Source organism: Nicotiana attenuata, chromosome 1 (genome assembly GCF_001879085.1).
Source record: "Nicotiana attenuata strain UT chromosome 1, NIATTr2, whole genome shotgun sequence".
Lineage (NCBI taxonomy): Eukaryota > Viridiplantae > Streptophyta > Magnoliopsida > Solanales > Solanaceae > Nicotiana > Nicotiana attenuata.
The window spans coordinates 88613805-88627817 of record NC_031989.1 but is presented as its reverse complement, the minus strand read 5'-3'; the positions used below and the strand labels follow the sequence as shown (position 1 = coordinate 88627817).

Sequence of the window (14013 nt, the reverse complement as noted above, 5' to 3'; positions counted from 1 at the left end):
AGTTCCTTTAGATTGTGTCAATTTTAGAGACGTTCGGGAAGGGTGGGAGGTGGGAGGGGGAGGGGAGGGGTGAGGAGAGTTGCATAAAAAATATTTTCCTAAAAAAAAACTATTTTCTACTCTCTAACCAAACAATAGAAAATATTTTCCGGAAAATGTTTTCCACTTACCAACCAAACAAGAGAAAATAAGTGATAAAACCACTCATTTTCCATGAAAACATTTTCCATGGAAAACATTTTCCTTCGTACCAAACACACCCTTAGTTTGTTAATCGTAAAACCGAGCTTGCCGGCTGCCGCTTGTTATGATTGTTGAATTTTTTAAAGAGCTTGTTGAGAATGTTATTGTTGTTGAGCCGCTCGTTTGAATATTAGTAGTTAATGAATAAGGAAAATAAGGAGATAAATTAGAGTTGAAAAGGTTATATTGTTGTTGAGTTTCCATTGTTAAAGACTATGAAAGTTCTATGTACGCAAAGTGTCTGATGAAATGTCTAAATAAAATGACTAATAGTTTATTGAGTTGCTATTGATCCAAATCATTCGTATGATGTAGATTGTCGTTCATTAAGCGTTCGAGTACTTATGAGATATCGACACAAGTTATGTAAGGCTACTTTTTTTCTTGGCACTTTAAAATAATCTTCATATAGCAAGATTGGATAGTCTTAAGTCTTCCCTGACAAAAGATTGATCATGTTCTTATGTATTTCCTTCCGATGGCATTCTTTCGGATTCATGATATCGCTTGTGGTCGGTCTTGCATTGCCGGTCTTGCATATATATATCGAGTCGCGCTATAATCAGTCGGGTACGACACCTATCGTACAACCACTAATCAGTTGGTATTATTGAGTCCTCTTCGAGGACGGGTACATTATGATATGACATGAGACGTTACCGAGTCCTATTAAGGCTGGGTACGACCGAGTCCTCTTCGAGGCCGGGTACGTTATGTTATAACATAAATTGCCCTAGAGAGTAACTTGATACTATATTATTTGGCCATGTTGAGTGCCTTGATTTTTACAGGCATGCATATATATCTATGGTTGTGACAGTGTATGCTCTCAGAGGCTTGTTATGAGTTTCAGGTTGACTTCTGTACTCTTCCTTCGTATTTTATCTTCTATTTATGTGATTTACCTGCCTTACATATTCAGTACATCATTCGTATTGACAACCCCTTGTTGGGGCGTTATGTTTCATGCCTGCAGATACAAATAGTGATTCAAACGATACTTCACAATATGTGACTCAACTCAGCTGAAGGTTGTCACGCTCCTTTCTTCCGGAGCTTTCAAGTGAGCTGGTAGGTATGATGGTTTCATATATGTACATAGTTGGGTATGGCGGGACGCTGTCCCGACCTTATGGTGTTTATGTACTCCTTAGAGGCTTGTAGACAGAGGTTATGCATATTGATGGTCATGGCGGCCTTTTCGGCCCATTTACGCATAATAGCATGGTTATGGATGCACATTATATTGGTGCTCGGTGAGGTAGGCTCGAGTTCCCCCCGTGCCCCTCTGGTTATGGGTGTGATAAACTCCCAGTCAAAATTATGAACTATACAATTCTTCAAATTGCCAACTTACAACAAATAGAGCCAAAATCTTCTAGAAATATCCAAATTCAAATTCGAACATACACCCAAGTCTAAAATAACCATACGAACCTATTGGAATCATCAAATCACTAATTCGAGGTTATTTGCTTAAAAAGCAAACTTGATCAACTCTTCCAAATTGAGAACCACTCTATCAAATCCATCATGAACAACTCAAAAATCAAAACCAACCATGCACGCAAGTTATAATACACTGTATGAAATCATTCGAAGTCTCAAATCAAAGAACGAGATGCTAGAACTCAAAATGACCGTTCGGATCATTATTCTCTTCCTGATTAAACCCTGCATAAATATTACATAACTACTCTTTGCTAAACTAATTCCTACATAGCCAAACCCTTGCATAACTCTAACTAGGAACCAAACGATCCCTAAGTGTATAATGTATAATTAACGTATATTCACAATTATACATTTATTGTACAATTTATTCGCACGAGTGTACGCTACTACATGATATTCTCATCGAGGGCGGAGGAACGTGTGCCAAAGCAATGTCATCCAACATCGCTTCGTCGGAAATTTTTATTATATATGTAAATAATATGCAATAAAATTTTATGTCGAGGTCGTACGGTCGTATCAAGTTAAGTGTGTACACTGTCGAGGGTTCATCGGTGCGAACTATAGATGCATCTAATATATTATCGAGGATTCTCCGATCCACAGAAATAAAGAAACTTTACAAACTGCGATCAACGACTACTACATAGGAATGGTACTCAAATAAGGCATAATATCCCCTAAATATATCTGCAATTTAATATAACAAATTAGTTCGAAGGCTCCTTTGGTTGAGTGGGCAAGCGCTTTGTTGCCTCATGGAGGTTACGAGGTCGAATCTCAACCTTAAGTCTATTTGTTTTGTAATTTTTTTAGCTAAGTTTGTTAAAAAATTAGTGTTCATAAAGAATTGAACTCTTGTTCTCGTCATGAGCAAAAGTTAATTAAAGCAACTGTCCAAATTTCCTTCTTGTTTTTTTATAGAAATTTATAACTACAAATTTATCAAGGAGGAACCTTACTTCAATGTCATAAAGTTGAATCAAAGCTCTGAAAATCTACTCTGCGTCCAAGCGATTTGTAATTTTGGACGTGTTGGCTTGTTATTGTTGCTTCGCATCTCTCCCGCTCATCATTTGTCCCCCTTTTTTTTTTATTTACTTTTTAAATATCGATATCGCTTACCAAATATACATATACCCCTTATCCCCATCCATTATGATGGGTCATTACGAATGCTTGTCTGTATCTTTTTCTTTTTTCCTTCATATTTGTTTTTTGTCTTGTGTTGATGGTAATGGATGGTGGTAGGTTATGGGTGATGGATTATTATATGCAGCGGAAGCAATCCCAGTATCAAAATTACATGTAATTTAGACAATTAGTGTACGCGGAGTTTCACGGGTTACCTCTTGAAGCGTGAACAAAACTCGTTTATCACGTGAGCCTCCAATTCCATAGCAACTTAATGAATTCTCCACCACCCGCACGATCATGATCTCCGAACGTTCCACGGTCTTCTACTGTGTTACCCAAATAATACCCGAAAATAGTAATTTCGTGTGGGCGAAATTTTCTAGGAAAAAGGGCTGAAAATTTCGGCCACTATCTTCTGTTCCTCTAGGTGGAAAACCTTATGTATTTATAGCACAAGTTTTAAAGGTTAAAACTCTTTTCTAAAACCTGTTAGGTTTTCCTTTCCACCAGAAAAAAGATTCCTTTATTTCCTATTATTTAGGTACAACAGGGCCACATAATTTAACAAGGCTCCAATTATGGAATTAATTTCTAATTTTTGAAATTAATATCTACCATAATTAATTACGAATTATTCCACTAAAAATTCGTAATTGCACTCCTTATTCAATTTCGAAATTCATCCATTAAATCTTATTTAACTCCCCATGTTAAGATTCAGATACTAATCAATTAAATTAAATTACTGACAATTTAATTTATTGATTATTTCCTTTAGACTTTCGCTTAACTTATTTCATGTGTCGGATACAAAATCCACCGGCCGGGTTTACACATGAAAACTTATAAGCTTTCATAAAGGTGTATCATCAATCTCTAAACCGAGACATGGATTCCATCAACTAACTATTACTTCGCCAACGTACATTATTATTATCCAATTTACCAGGCATATTGACCCACGAAAGAATCTCGTCTTTTAACAAATCAAAACAATAATAATAGACACAGCTAATAATAATTATATCAAGATTAAGAGTATAAGTACATTTAATGGCTAGAGAGTTTATTTTATTATGTCAGTATAAAATACTTATCTCTACTTGGTTCGTTCAATACATACAAAATGTACTAGCACAAGGAGTTGGAATTAAACCATTCCCATAATCAAGATAAATTATATTTAATCTTGTGCTACAATCATTCTTGATGGTTTGTCCAATTCCATCATTAGATTGTGAACTCAAACTTTATACTTATAAGAACCGATGATTTAATCTTCCGTGTATAAGCTAAACTCTATACACTAAATCATCTACTATATAAGCAAAGGACACCGACTAATATATGAACAATTAAAACTTTATTAAAATTGAATGAACAATATTATCATAATAAATACTATATCTAAATCAAATCCATGGTTAATAGTATATATCCCAACAATGGGAATCTTTTTGTGAAAAAAATAAGTGAGAAAGACAACAAATGAATGGTTGGTAATTTTTTTTTGGTTAATGTTGATTGAAATTAGAGTGTCTGAAACAAAGGAGGTGGTGAAATACGGAATTTTTTTGGAGGTTTTGCCTTGTTTAGTGAGGGGAAAAAAAGAAGTATAGGAGGGGCTGATAGTGATTGGCAATATCTAGGGGTGGCATGTGGGCCGGTCCAGGCCCTAAACGGGCCAAGTGGGGCGCGGTCCCGGTCCCGGGCAGGTCCTAAATAAACGGGCTAAACGGTCTTTGTAGGAACCGGTCCGGGACCAGGCCCACGGACTCATGATCCCGAGATAAACAGGCGGGGCCCGCGGGCTAAGTGGGCCCAACGGCTAAATATTGACTTTTTAAAAAAAAATTTAATAGAAATTAGAGACAAAAAGATGTTAAAAAAATATCTAAGGCAATGCCTTGTAAATTTATTATAGAACTGTGACCTAAATTTTTTAATTCAAATTTAAAGACGAAAATATTGTAAAGAGATATTCAAAGCAATGCCTTGCAATATTATTCTAGCATTAAAAAAATATGGCAATATCTTTCTTAGTCTTCCTCCCCCCTATGGAATGAGCACAAGAAGGTGTTAATACCACCATTGAGAAGAAAAAGCAACTAATCAAGATGTGCCAAAATACAAGTTACATAATACATACTAATTTTTGATCATACAAGTTACAAGATATCTCTTACAAACTTCATAAATCCTTCCATTGTTGGGCGAAGCAGCATCCTCCGCAAGTTCAGCTTAGCATTTTTTCGTAAGCTTCATCTTCCTCTGGTTGTGATTCAGCAAGTCCAAAATTTCTTCTTTCCGAACGGATCCAATCACTAAAAAGTACTGATTTTTCCAAGCTCTCCCTCATAGACGCTCTATAATCACCGAATTGAAGTCTTGCTTGACTGAAAACGCTCTTCGATGCCACTGTTGAAGCTTGAATAGTTAAAATGTCTCGGGTCATCCTTGAAAGAACCGGAAAGTATTTTTCTTTGTCCTTCCACCATTGCAAAAGATTAAAGGAGCCGTTAGGATTCACTTCCTCAATTTGCTGCGACAAATAAACTTCAAGCTCATTTAGTTGTGAAAAATCATTGCTACTAGAACCAAAAGAACCCCTAAATCCCGCCCAAGCACTAAGTGCTATTACTCCCGCAATTCTTTTAAAAGATTGAGAATCAGAAGAAGAAGGAGTTGGAACATTTGGTCTAGCATTATATAATGCAACGTAATAAGCATTATAAATAGTTTGAGCATTTATCTAATTGAGGCTATTGCTTTCGGAAGTTTAGGCAACTTATCATCTTCAAGTGCTAAACCATTATAAACAGTTTCATACGAAAATTGAGGGCCTCCTAATTTCATACAAGAATTTAATAAAGCAGCAACACCATAAATAGGGGGAATAGGGAAAGAATATTTTTTAAACTTTTTCCTCATAGAATCAATAGCAAGTTTATAAATTTTCCCACCCTTTAAAAAATGAGCAAACAAATTTTCAAGTTCTGCAATATAAACTAAACAGTTAGAAATAGTAGGATAATATTGCCCAGAAAATTCATTTGTAGCAATATGATTTTTTTCTAAAAAATCAACAAGCATTTTGACATTAGCCCAATCCCCATTCGTAAGGTGCTCATCATCATCATCATCACTTACATGTGCATTAAACGTTGAGTTTATGGGGTTTCTATATTCATATGTAACAACCAAACTTTCATACTTGTAATTCCATCTAGTTGGACAAGGTTTAGGAACCTTCTTTCTCTTAGGCCACATTCATCGCATCTTTTAAGATATACTCTAAGTCTACTTCTACAATTTGAATGAAAAAGTCAGTTAAGAGACATTTTGACCTTTTCAATTTGAATATTTAAAATTCTCATACCATCACCCATAATTAAATGGTAAATATGACAAATACATCTAACATGAAAAATGTTACTAAATGCAGGATTTAGCGTAGTGGTAAGCAAGTATATAGCTTTGTGTTATTAGTAGCATTATCCATTGAAACCGACATTATTTTATCACTAATGCAAAAATATCTGCAAATATCTGTAACGGTGCTAGGAATAAACTGCCTTGTGTGACGTGAAGAAATTATTCTATAAGCAATTATGCCCGTTTGCATTATACAATCCTCATCAATCCAATGACTCGTAACTGTAAGGTAATCACAATCATTGTCACTTCTACCAATATCAGTTGTAATATCAACACAATAATTTATATGAGTAAATAAATAGCATAAATATTGTTCATATTCATGCTTATATTTATAAATATCGCTCTTTACGGTTGTGCGAGGAAAACCTTTGTAAGTAGGATTAAAATTTTTTCTAATATAACGCACAAACAAAGGGTCAGAAGGAAAACTATAGGGTAAGCACATAACAATTACCATTTTTGCCAATTCTTCCCAATCTTTTTTGGAATCATAATATAAAATGCCACCGGTAACAGTATTAATTCTCGGTTGAAATTGATTTGAACCGGTACTAGGGTCAGCCTGACTAGGACTAGATACACTTTTCCCCTCGGCCAAAGCTTTTAGAAGTTCATATCTAACTCTATCTTTAGGGTGTTCTTTTATGTGTCTAGTCAAAGTTCCTGTCCTCNCTGTCCCTGACCGCGATCCAACATATTTAAAAGCTAACTCCATACCACAAGTTTTACACTTAGCCTTATTTTGTGGAACTAGTTGAGTAAAAAATGGCCAAACAGGAGATGTTTTCTGCCATTTGGTAGGTTGTTTAGAAAAAGAAGGGGCAGTAACAGGAATATCATATGGGTCATCATTTGGATTAGCAGCGTTATCACTAGTTGGGTAACATCGGGAGCAAGACTAGTGGGTGTATCATCATCCGGTTGAGTTTCATCAAGATCAATTTCCTCATCACCATTTTCATCAATAGTATTATAATTGGTATAATAAAGAGCATTCATTAATTCATGGTCTAATTGTTTACTGGGTGCAATATTATGGCAAAATTGACTATCGGTAAATTGTAATCAACTATTATCGGTATCAAGAATAGCAGGTGTAGAACGGATATGGGATTTGGTTCGGGGAGTCGGGGGCAGGGGAGGAGGAACAACATTACCACTAAATTCGCCACTCTTGGATTTTTTTTTATTCTTATTTTTACCAAAAATATTTTTACGGAAGACATATTAATTAATCAAGTAATAGCAAATAAATAAAACAAACAAAACCTATAATAATAAGACTTAAAAGTTGGAACGAGTTTACGAATTGACGAACAACTTGTTGAAAATCGATTATCGTTAAAGACTTGAAGACTTCAATTCACCAACTTCACAATTTTTTCACAAATTGTAACAACCTCAATATTTTCTTACTATTTTTTTGGAATAAAGTAAGCAATAGTAGCAAGTATAGAAGAAAATTAGAGAGAGATTGTGATAGATTGATATTGATTTGTAAGAAAAATGAAAGAATGAGAGGGTATTTATAGTTGAAAATAGGAAAAAAGTGTAATTATAAAAAGTTTGGGGTTAAAATAAAGTTGGGGGGAGGGGGAGGGGGTTAAATGGCTATTTTCTAAATAGGCAGTGGCTATTTTTTAAAGCCCAACGATTGTTTTTTTTAAATAGCCAAACGACTACCTTTATAAAAAAAAAATTACCGTTGGGCCCGTTTGGCCCGCCAAGGGACCGGTCCGGTCCGGGTCCCTTGGCGTGCCAAACAGTCCCTGTCCTAACGGTTCAAGGGCAAGAACCGGCCCATGAGACCGGCCCAAGCCCACCTCTAACGGTCCTATCGGTCCCGGCCCATTTAGCCCACTTGCCCCACTTTCCCGGGCCGGTACCCTTATTCTAAGGGTTGGGTTTGGGGTTTCATCCTCTAGCAGATATTATTTTCTCGGACTAGAACTTATAGCCCATGTACTGGGTTAGGCGTTTATATGATGGCAGTATCGCGCTCTACAAATGTAAGAATTTTTTTAAATATATAAATTTGAACACACACCTAAATCTAAAGATATTATTTTTAAATCTTAGTACTGGATGATTAAAACTATTTATTTTCTCAGACAAATATTGAGAAAATAATCTTTATTAGAAATTAATAAATATAAAATTCAAATAAAATAATTTAGATATTATATCCATAAAGTACTAGGTTGTAAGGTGGTGGCTAGTAGTGATTGACTTGTGGTATTTGGTGTTGATAATTGATTATGGTGGTTGTTATATGTGGAGTGATGGTGGTGATAGTAGGTGTATGGGGTAAAATTGGTTTACATTAAATGATCGAATGACAACATGACACGTGGAATTGAAGACAGAAAGAAAATAAATTGCATAATAACCAGTGCCGGAAACAACAACTGCAATTGACATCGAGCTGACCACGAAAAGAATATGATCAACGTGAGAAGAATCAAATGCTTGCCATTGGATAACATTCAATGAAGAATATTCTCTGGCATTAATTAGGCAGCCGTTACAGTGAATATTTGAATTCATGGCCTGCTGTTATATATTCATCATTGCCCCCCTTATTTGTCATTTAAGAAGGGCTTGATCATAGGATCTTGTTTTCCTAGGTATAGCTATAAATAGTAGACTCAACAACCATTGTAACATACGAAATTCTTGGCAAAACTTATGCTATATTCCATTCTCAAGCTAAATAAAATACTTTGCTTGCTCTTTATATTATTTTTATTCTGTCCCCGGAGGCACTATTTTTGGAGCCAAGCTCGTTATTTCTTTTGATTTTAACTGATTTGATCCAAAAAATGATAAATAAACTAGATTAAAAAAAGATAAGCGGTTAAAACCAATAAATAATTGAGTTTACTCTTTTTTCACCAATAAATAATTTCCCCTCAACTTTGAGTTTAGTTCATTAGTAACAGAAATACGAATACGAAAACGTGGGACGGTGAGGTTTCCCTGCAATTGTCAGGTGACAGCGAATGAGTTGCCCATTTAGTGCATCCAACCTCTGTCTGCTGTTTCTCTTTATCGGCAGTGGCCGCAATTGGAATGTGAAGGGCTTGAGGATGGTTTAACCGTGGCCAAGTCAGAAAATTTAATCAAAGTCTATTTTTTAATTAATAACAAGAATTAATATTTTATCTTATATATACTATATTTTTTTAGCGAAAGGTGTTCAGTTGACCACCCTTGGACCAATATAGCTTTGCTCATGCTTATAACGGGCTTTCACCCATGTGTTTTACATCACTGTGTAGTAATTACATGATCTAATAACTACCCAGCATAATCTGCTTGTTTGTTAAAATCAAGTAATCACAGTGTATGTCAACGTGATTATACAAATAGTAATTACAAAATTAGATATTTCTAGTTTTGAAAATAAATAGTCTCTTTATTCCACTTTATGTGATATAATTACTATTTTGAGAATCAAAGGAATTTTTCTTTTATTATAATTCGTTTTAAATACTTCTAACTATTTTTGAATTGTTAACTTATAATGTATTTTATGTAGTTTCTAAATATATAGTATTTCTTTTTACAAGAAACTCAAAGACCCTAAATTTAAATTTACACCAAAAAGTAAGTAGTTTGACCCTCGCAAATTATGTCTCGTAAAGTGGAAGGAAAAGAGCATTAAATATCAAATATCTTGGAATATAGGTAGACTTTACCAAAAATATGGTACAATAAATTAAAAGTCTATGTAGGTATACCAATTAATTAGGATAAAGTTATAGAGCCCATTTGACTTAGCTGATTTAGAGTAGCTGATAAGCATTAGCTGCTGAAAAGCACTTTTAAGTGCTGAAGCTGATTTAAAAAATAAACAGTTACGTGTTTGGATAAAAGTGCTGAAATTAATAATAAGCAGCTAAAGAATTGGTTATACGAAAGAGTTTTGTTTTAAAAAAAGTATTTTAGGAATAAAATAATAAATATTTTGGTCAAACCTAAAGTGCTTATAAGCTGAAATTTGATAAGTTGGGGGAGACCAACTTATGGCTTTTGGCTTATTTTTGGCTTATAAGCACTTAACTTATAAGCACTTTTAATTTTACCAAACGCGTAGATAAGCCAAAAAGTGCTTATAAGCCAGTTTGACCAACTTATAAGCTTAGCCAAACACCCTCATAGTCACATTAAAATGTCAATTTAGTTCAATATATTTTTAGGAATCTTTTGATTTTATCAGAGATTTATATATTAGTAAAAAATATAAACAACTTTTATTTTATTTTATAATCTTAAATAGAGTAATACGAAACTAGTGATTCATATAGCCGCCGACTTCAAACTTACCGTAGGTTAAAGCTTGATTATCTCGTTAAAATATGCCTATTTGCAACAGAAAAAAAAAAAATTTAAAAAGAAATATAATTTGTTTTCGTAAAGTCACGTTTTTGTTCTCTTGGAGCGTGTACATGTAATTGTGCCCCTTCAATTGACAAACAAGTCAAATGATTTAATTAGTTAGGATTACATTGAATCTAATTTTCATGTGGCTTTTCAATTCAAATCACTCATTAACTCATCAATAATTTCATTCTTATCTCTCTCTTTTCCCATTCCCTAAACAAGTCATTAACAATTAATTACGCAAACTCCTTAAATTAAATATTACGTACGTACATTACTTTCTCTCTGTGCATTTTGTTTGCGATCTCCCTCCGGTATCCACGCCCTCTTATGTTATCTTTTCAGCTGGATTCTCTTTTCAACTCTCTTCCTCCACTTCTCACTTAATTTTTCATTTTCCTCCACAATTTTCTTCCAATTAAACTCCATATACAAAATCAAGCTCAAGTCAACGCAAATTCACTCTTCCATTCCAATTGTCTCGATTTTTCTTCTAAATCGGAGTGTCAAAGGGCTGAATCTCATCGAATTGGGTATTCAAATGGTTGATTGTCGAAGTTTGATTGAGTTTTGTAGGGCATATGAGCAGCACAAAAACATGATCAGATTCAATTCCAATATCAACAAAAAAAATTCATATAATAATCAGAAAAATTCCTTTTGCTGTGATCACTCTCCTTTTGCTGTATCACTTGATGCATTTATATTACTTTTAGTACTCGGATCACTAGGGTTTCTATTAATCCCTTATTTCAAATTAATTTTCACCCAAATTTCTCCGATTATAGTTGAAGTTTTGATCGAGGTGATCAACAATTCGCCTGTAGCGTATTTCGTCGGATTGTTTGTGGCGTTGATTGGAGTAATTATTTTGATTGTAATTTGGGAAATTACTGATTTGAGATCGAGGAAGTGTGGTAATCCGAATTGTCAGGGTTTAAGAAGAGCAGTTGAATTTGATATACAATTAGAATCGGAGGACTGCATAAAGTGTTTGCCATCGGATCGGGATTTGAATTCGAGCTCGTTTTATGATTATGGAGTGAAGCCGCTGGTGTTAGGGGAAGAACGAAAAGAGTTGGAGGCAGAGTTGAAGAGGATGGCGCCGCGTAATGGACGGACTGTGCTTATTTTCAGAGCTCCATGTGGATGCCCTGCAGGTAGATTGGAAGTTTGGGGGAATAAGAAAATTCGTAGAATTAAGAAATGAATAAGTTTCTTGTAGTTTGTTGAAATCTTATGAATTGCTACATGAATAAAGTAGGCGATACTGAATATAGTATGGACATTTTCTGTTGGCTCTTATAGAATAAGTAATGATCATTGGTGATTATGCTCTAGCAATAATATCTGTGATTATGGATCCGATTGCGTCTTGCTTTCTGGGATACAATTATAATGTTCTTTAATTAGCACTTTTACTATAAATTATGAAGATAGCTTTCGTCAAAATTATACGTCCTCAAATTTGTTATCATGCCAGTTTTTCTTGTTTGCAATTATCTTACAATCTTATTCAGTTGCATAGATTGCCAAGCCTAACAAAATGGCCAGGTTTTGTGATGCTTGTTGCCTCTCCTCCCCCTTTATTTTTGGTAATGCTTTATTCTGCTCCCATCTGCTTGGTCAAGGGATAGATGAGTATAAAGAAGGAAGGAGAATATTTTTTCCTTCTTTCTGTTATATATCGAAACTAGTGTTGAGTAAGAACATAAATGTTGTTTGAGTTTGTTCGGAATTCATAGCCCAGGACCGGTTTTATCTTTGTTTTTTTCCTCTCCTATGTAGTTCTGTGTGTTTCAGTTTTGAAGTCTTGAACCTCACTGGACTGATCGTGCTCCTTATTGTTTGATTGTCATCTTATTGGTCTTTTAATAAAATACCGGAATTCTCTGAAAATATATACCTGCAAATTACTCTGAGAAATAATATAAGTACCTCTAAATTTCTGATTGGCGAAATAAAAAATATCTATATAATCAGTATGGTTGTTTGTTGATTTGGAGACCGTGGAGCTGATAGCAAGCCTTTTATAAATGATTTCATCATTTCTTTGCATGTGATGGTGGATAGTATGAAGGCAAGACATTTTCCAGCATCATCAAGTCTTCCATCATTTTTTATATTTTTTGACCTTTTGGTGTCAAAGTAACGTGAGAGACACGAAATGGTAGCAAGATGAATGCAGTTCCGAATAATGATTATTAGAATGATAAAAAGAGAAAGGAAGAAGATAAAGAAAAAAAAAAGGTTTAAAAAAAGAGATTGTCAATGCGACATTGCTCCTTATGTCTTTTCTTGATTTCTGTTCCCTTTGCAATTTTTACTTAAAGAGTCTGTTCTCATCTTCCATTTGTCTTTATTATGCATCTTGCTAGCTTCTGTTATATCGAGCAGAGATCTTATCATGGGGTATTAGGTCAGATAGAGATGCGGACAGAAGCTGGCCTGCTGGTTTAGGGGTTGCTAATTTTCTCAGTTTGCCCAATTTATTTATCCTATGAAATTGGTGATGAGGTACATAAGTTTGCATATATCTGAGGATTGATATGTCTTGTTCCATTAGAGACTTTCTGATTTCTAGAATTCTTTTAAGTCACACGATAAACAGATCTTTTCTTTCTCTGACTTGCTTCTTTTTAGTAATGCTATGTTTTATCTCTTAATGCATTCGGATTCTTTAATTGGTACCAAAATCACGTTGTCAGGTAATAGAAAATTTCAGGATGAAAGAGGTTTCCTAGTTTCATTCACAATGAGCTAGCCTTGGCAATGCAATAGTTGGACTTTGATGAAAATAAAGTAAACGTGCTACATATGAGGACTGCTAGGATGGAAATAAAGTAAACGTGGTACATATGAAAATAAAGTAAATGTGTAGAATCTGGCTAGTCTACGACCCTTTTTTTTTTTTGCTGAATTACATTCTAAATGGGTCTGCGGCCATTTTTCGGTTGAATTACCTTCTAAATGGTTTGTTGCATTTGCAATGGATGACAAAAAAAAAAATGTATAATTCTTCCTTCTCAAACTATTATTAGTTTTAAAGCTCTTGGAATTAGAGAGATGGAGTTCTTTGTGGCACTCATATACCTCGTCATTGGACTGGATATACAAATGGTAATTGTAGGAGGAACTCTTGAGGTGTATCTTTTTTACTGACCAACAAAAAAATCCAGGTTTTCATCGACTCCCTGCTTCTTGAGCGTGAGAAGGAGATGAGATCATTTATAATATGTTGACTAACAGGCACATAAACTTAGTTGCAACTGTTTCTACCGCAGGAAGTTGCCATTCTCTTTTTTGTAGGGGAAAGGTAAGCCTTTTTCTTTTTTTTTTTTTTGGGGGGGG

General features: G+C 34.6%; 1 protein-coding gene and 1 long non-coding RNA gene across 2 annotated transcripts in view; both read left to right on the top strand.

Annotated features, from left to right (window-relative positions):
* Positions 1–1454, top strand: part of LOC109241654 — a 2485-nt gene extending 1031 nt beyond the window's left edge. The window contains exons 2-3 of the long non-coding RNA XR_002070267.1: positions 1035–1096; positions 1220–1454. This is a non-coding gene — a long non-coding RNA (uncharacterized LOC109241654). The remainder of the gene's footprint in view (positions 1–1034; positions 1097–1219) is intronic.
* Positions 11204–11872, top strand: LOC109238297 (uncharacterized protein At5g19025-like). The gene has a single exon (XM_019404732.1). It carries the CDS (start codon positions 11204–11206, stop codon positions 11870–11872), a length of 669 nt encoding a protein of 222 aa, XP_019260277.1.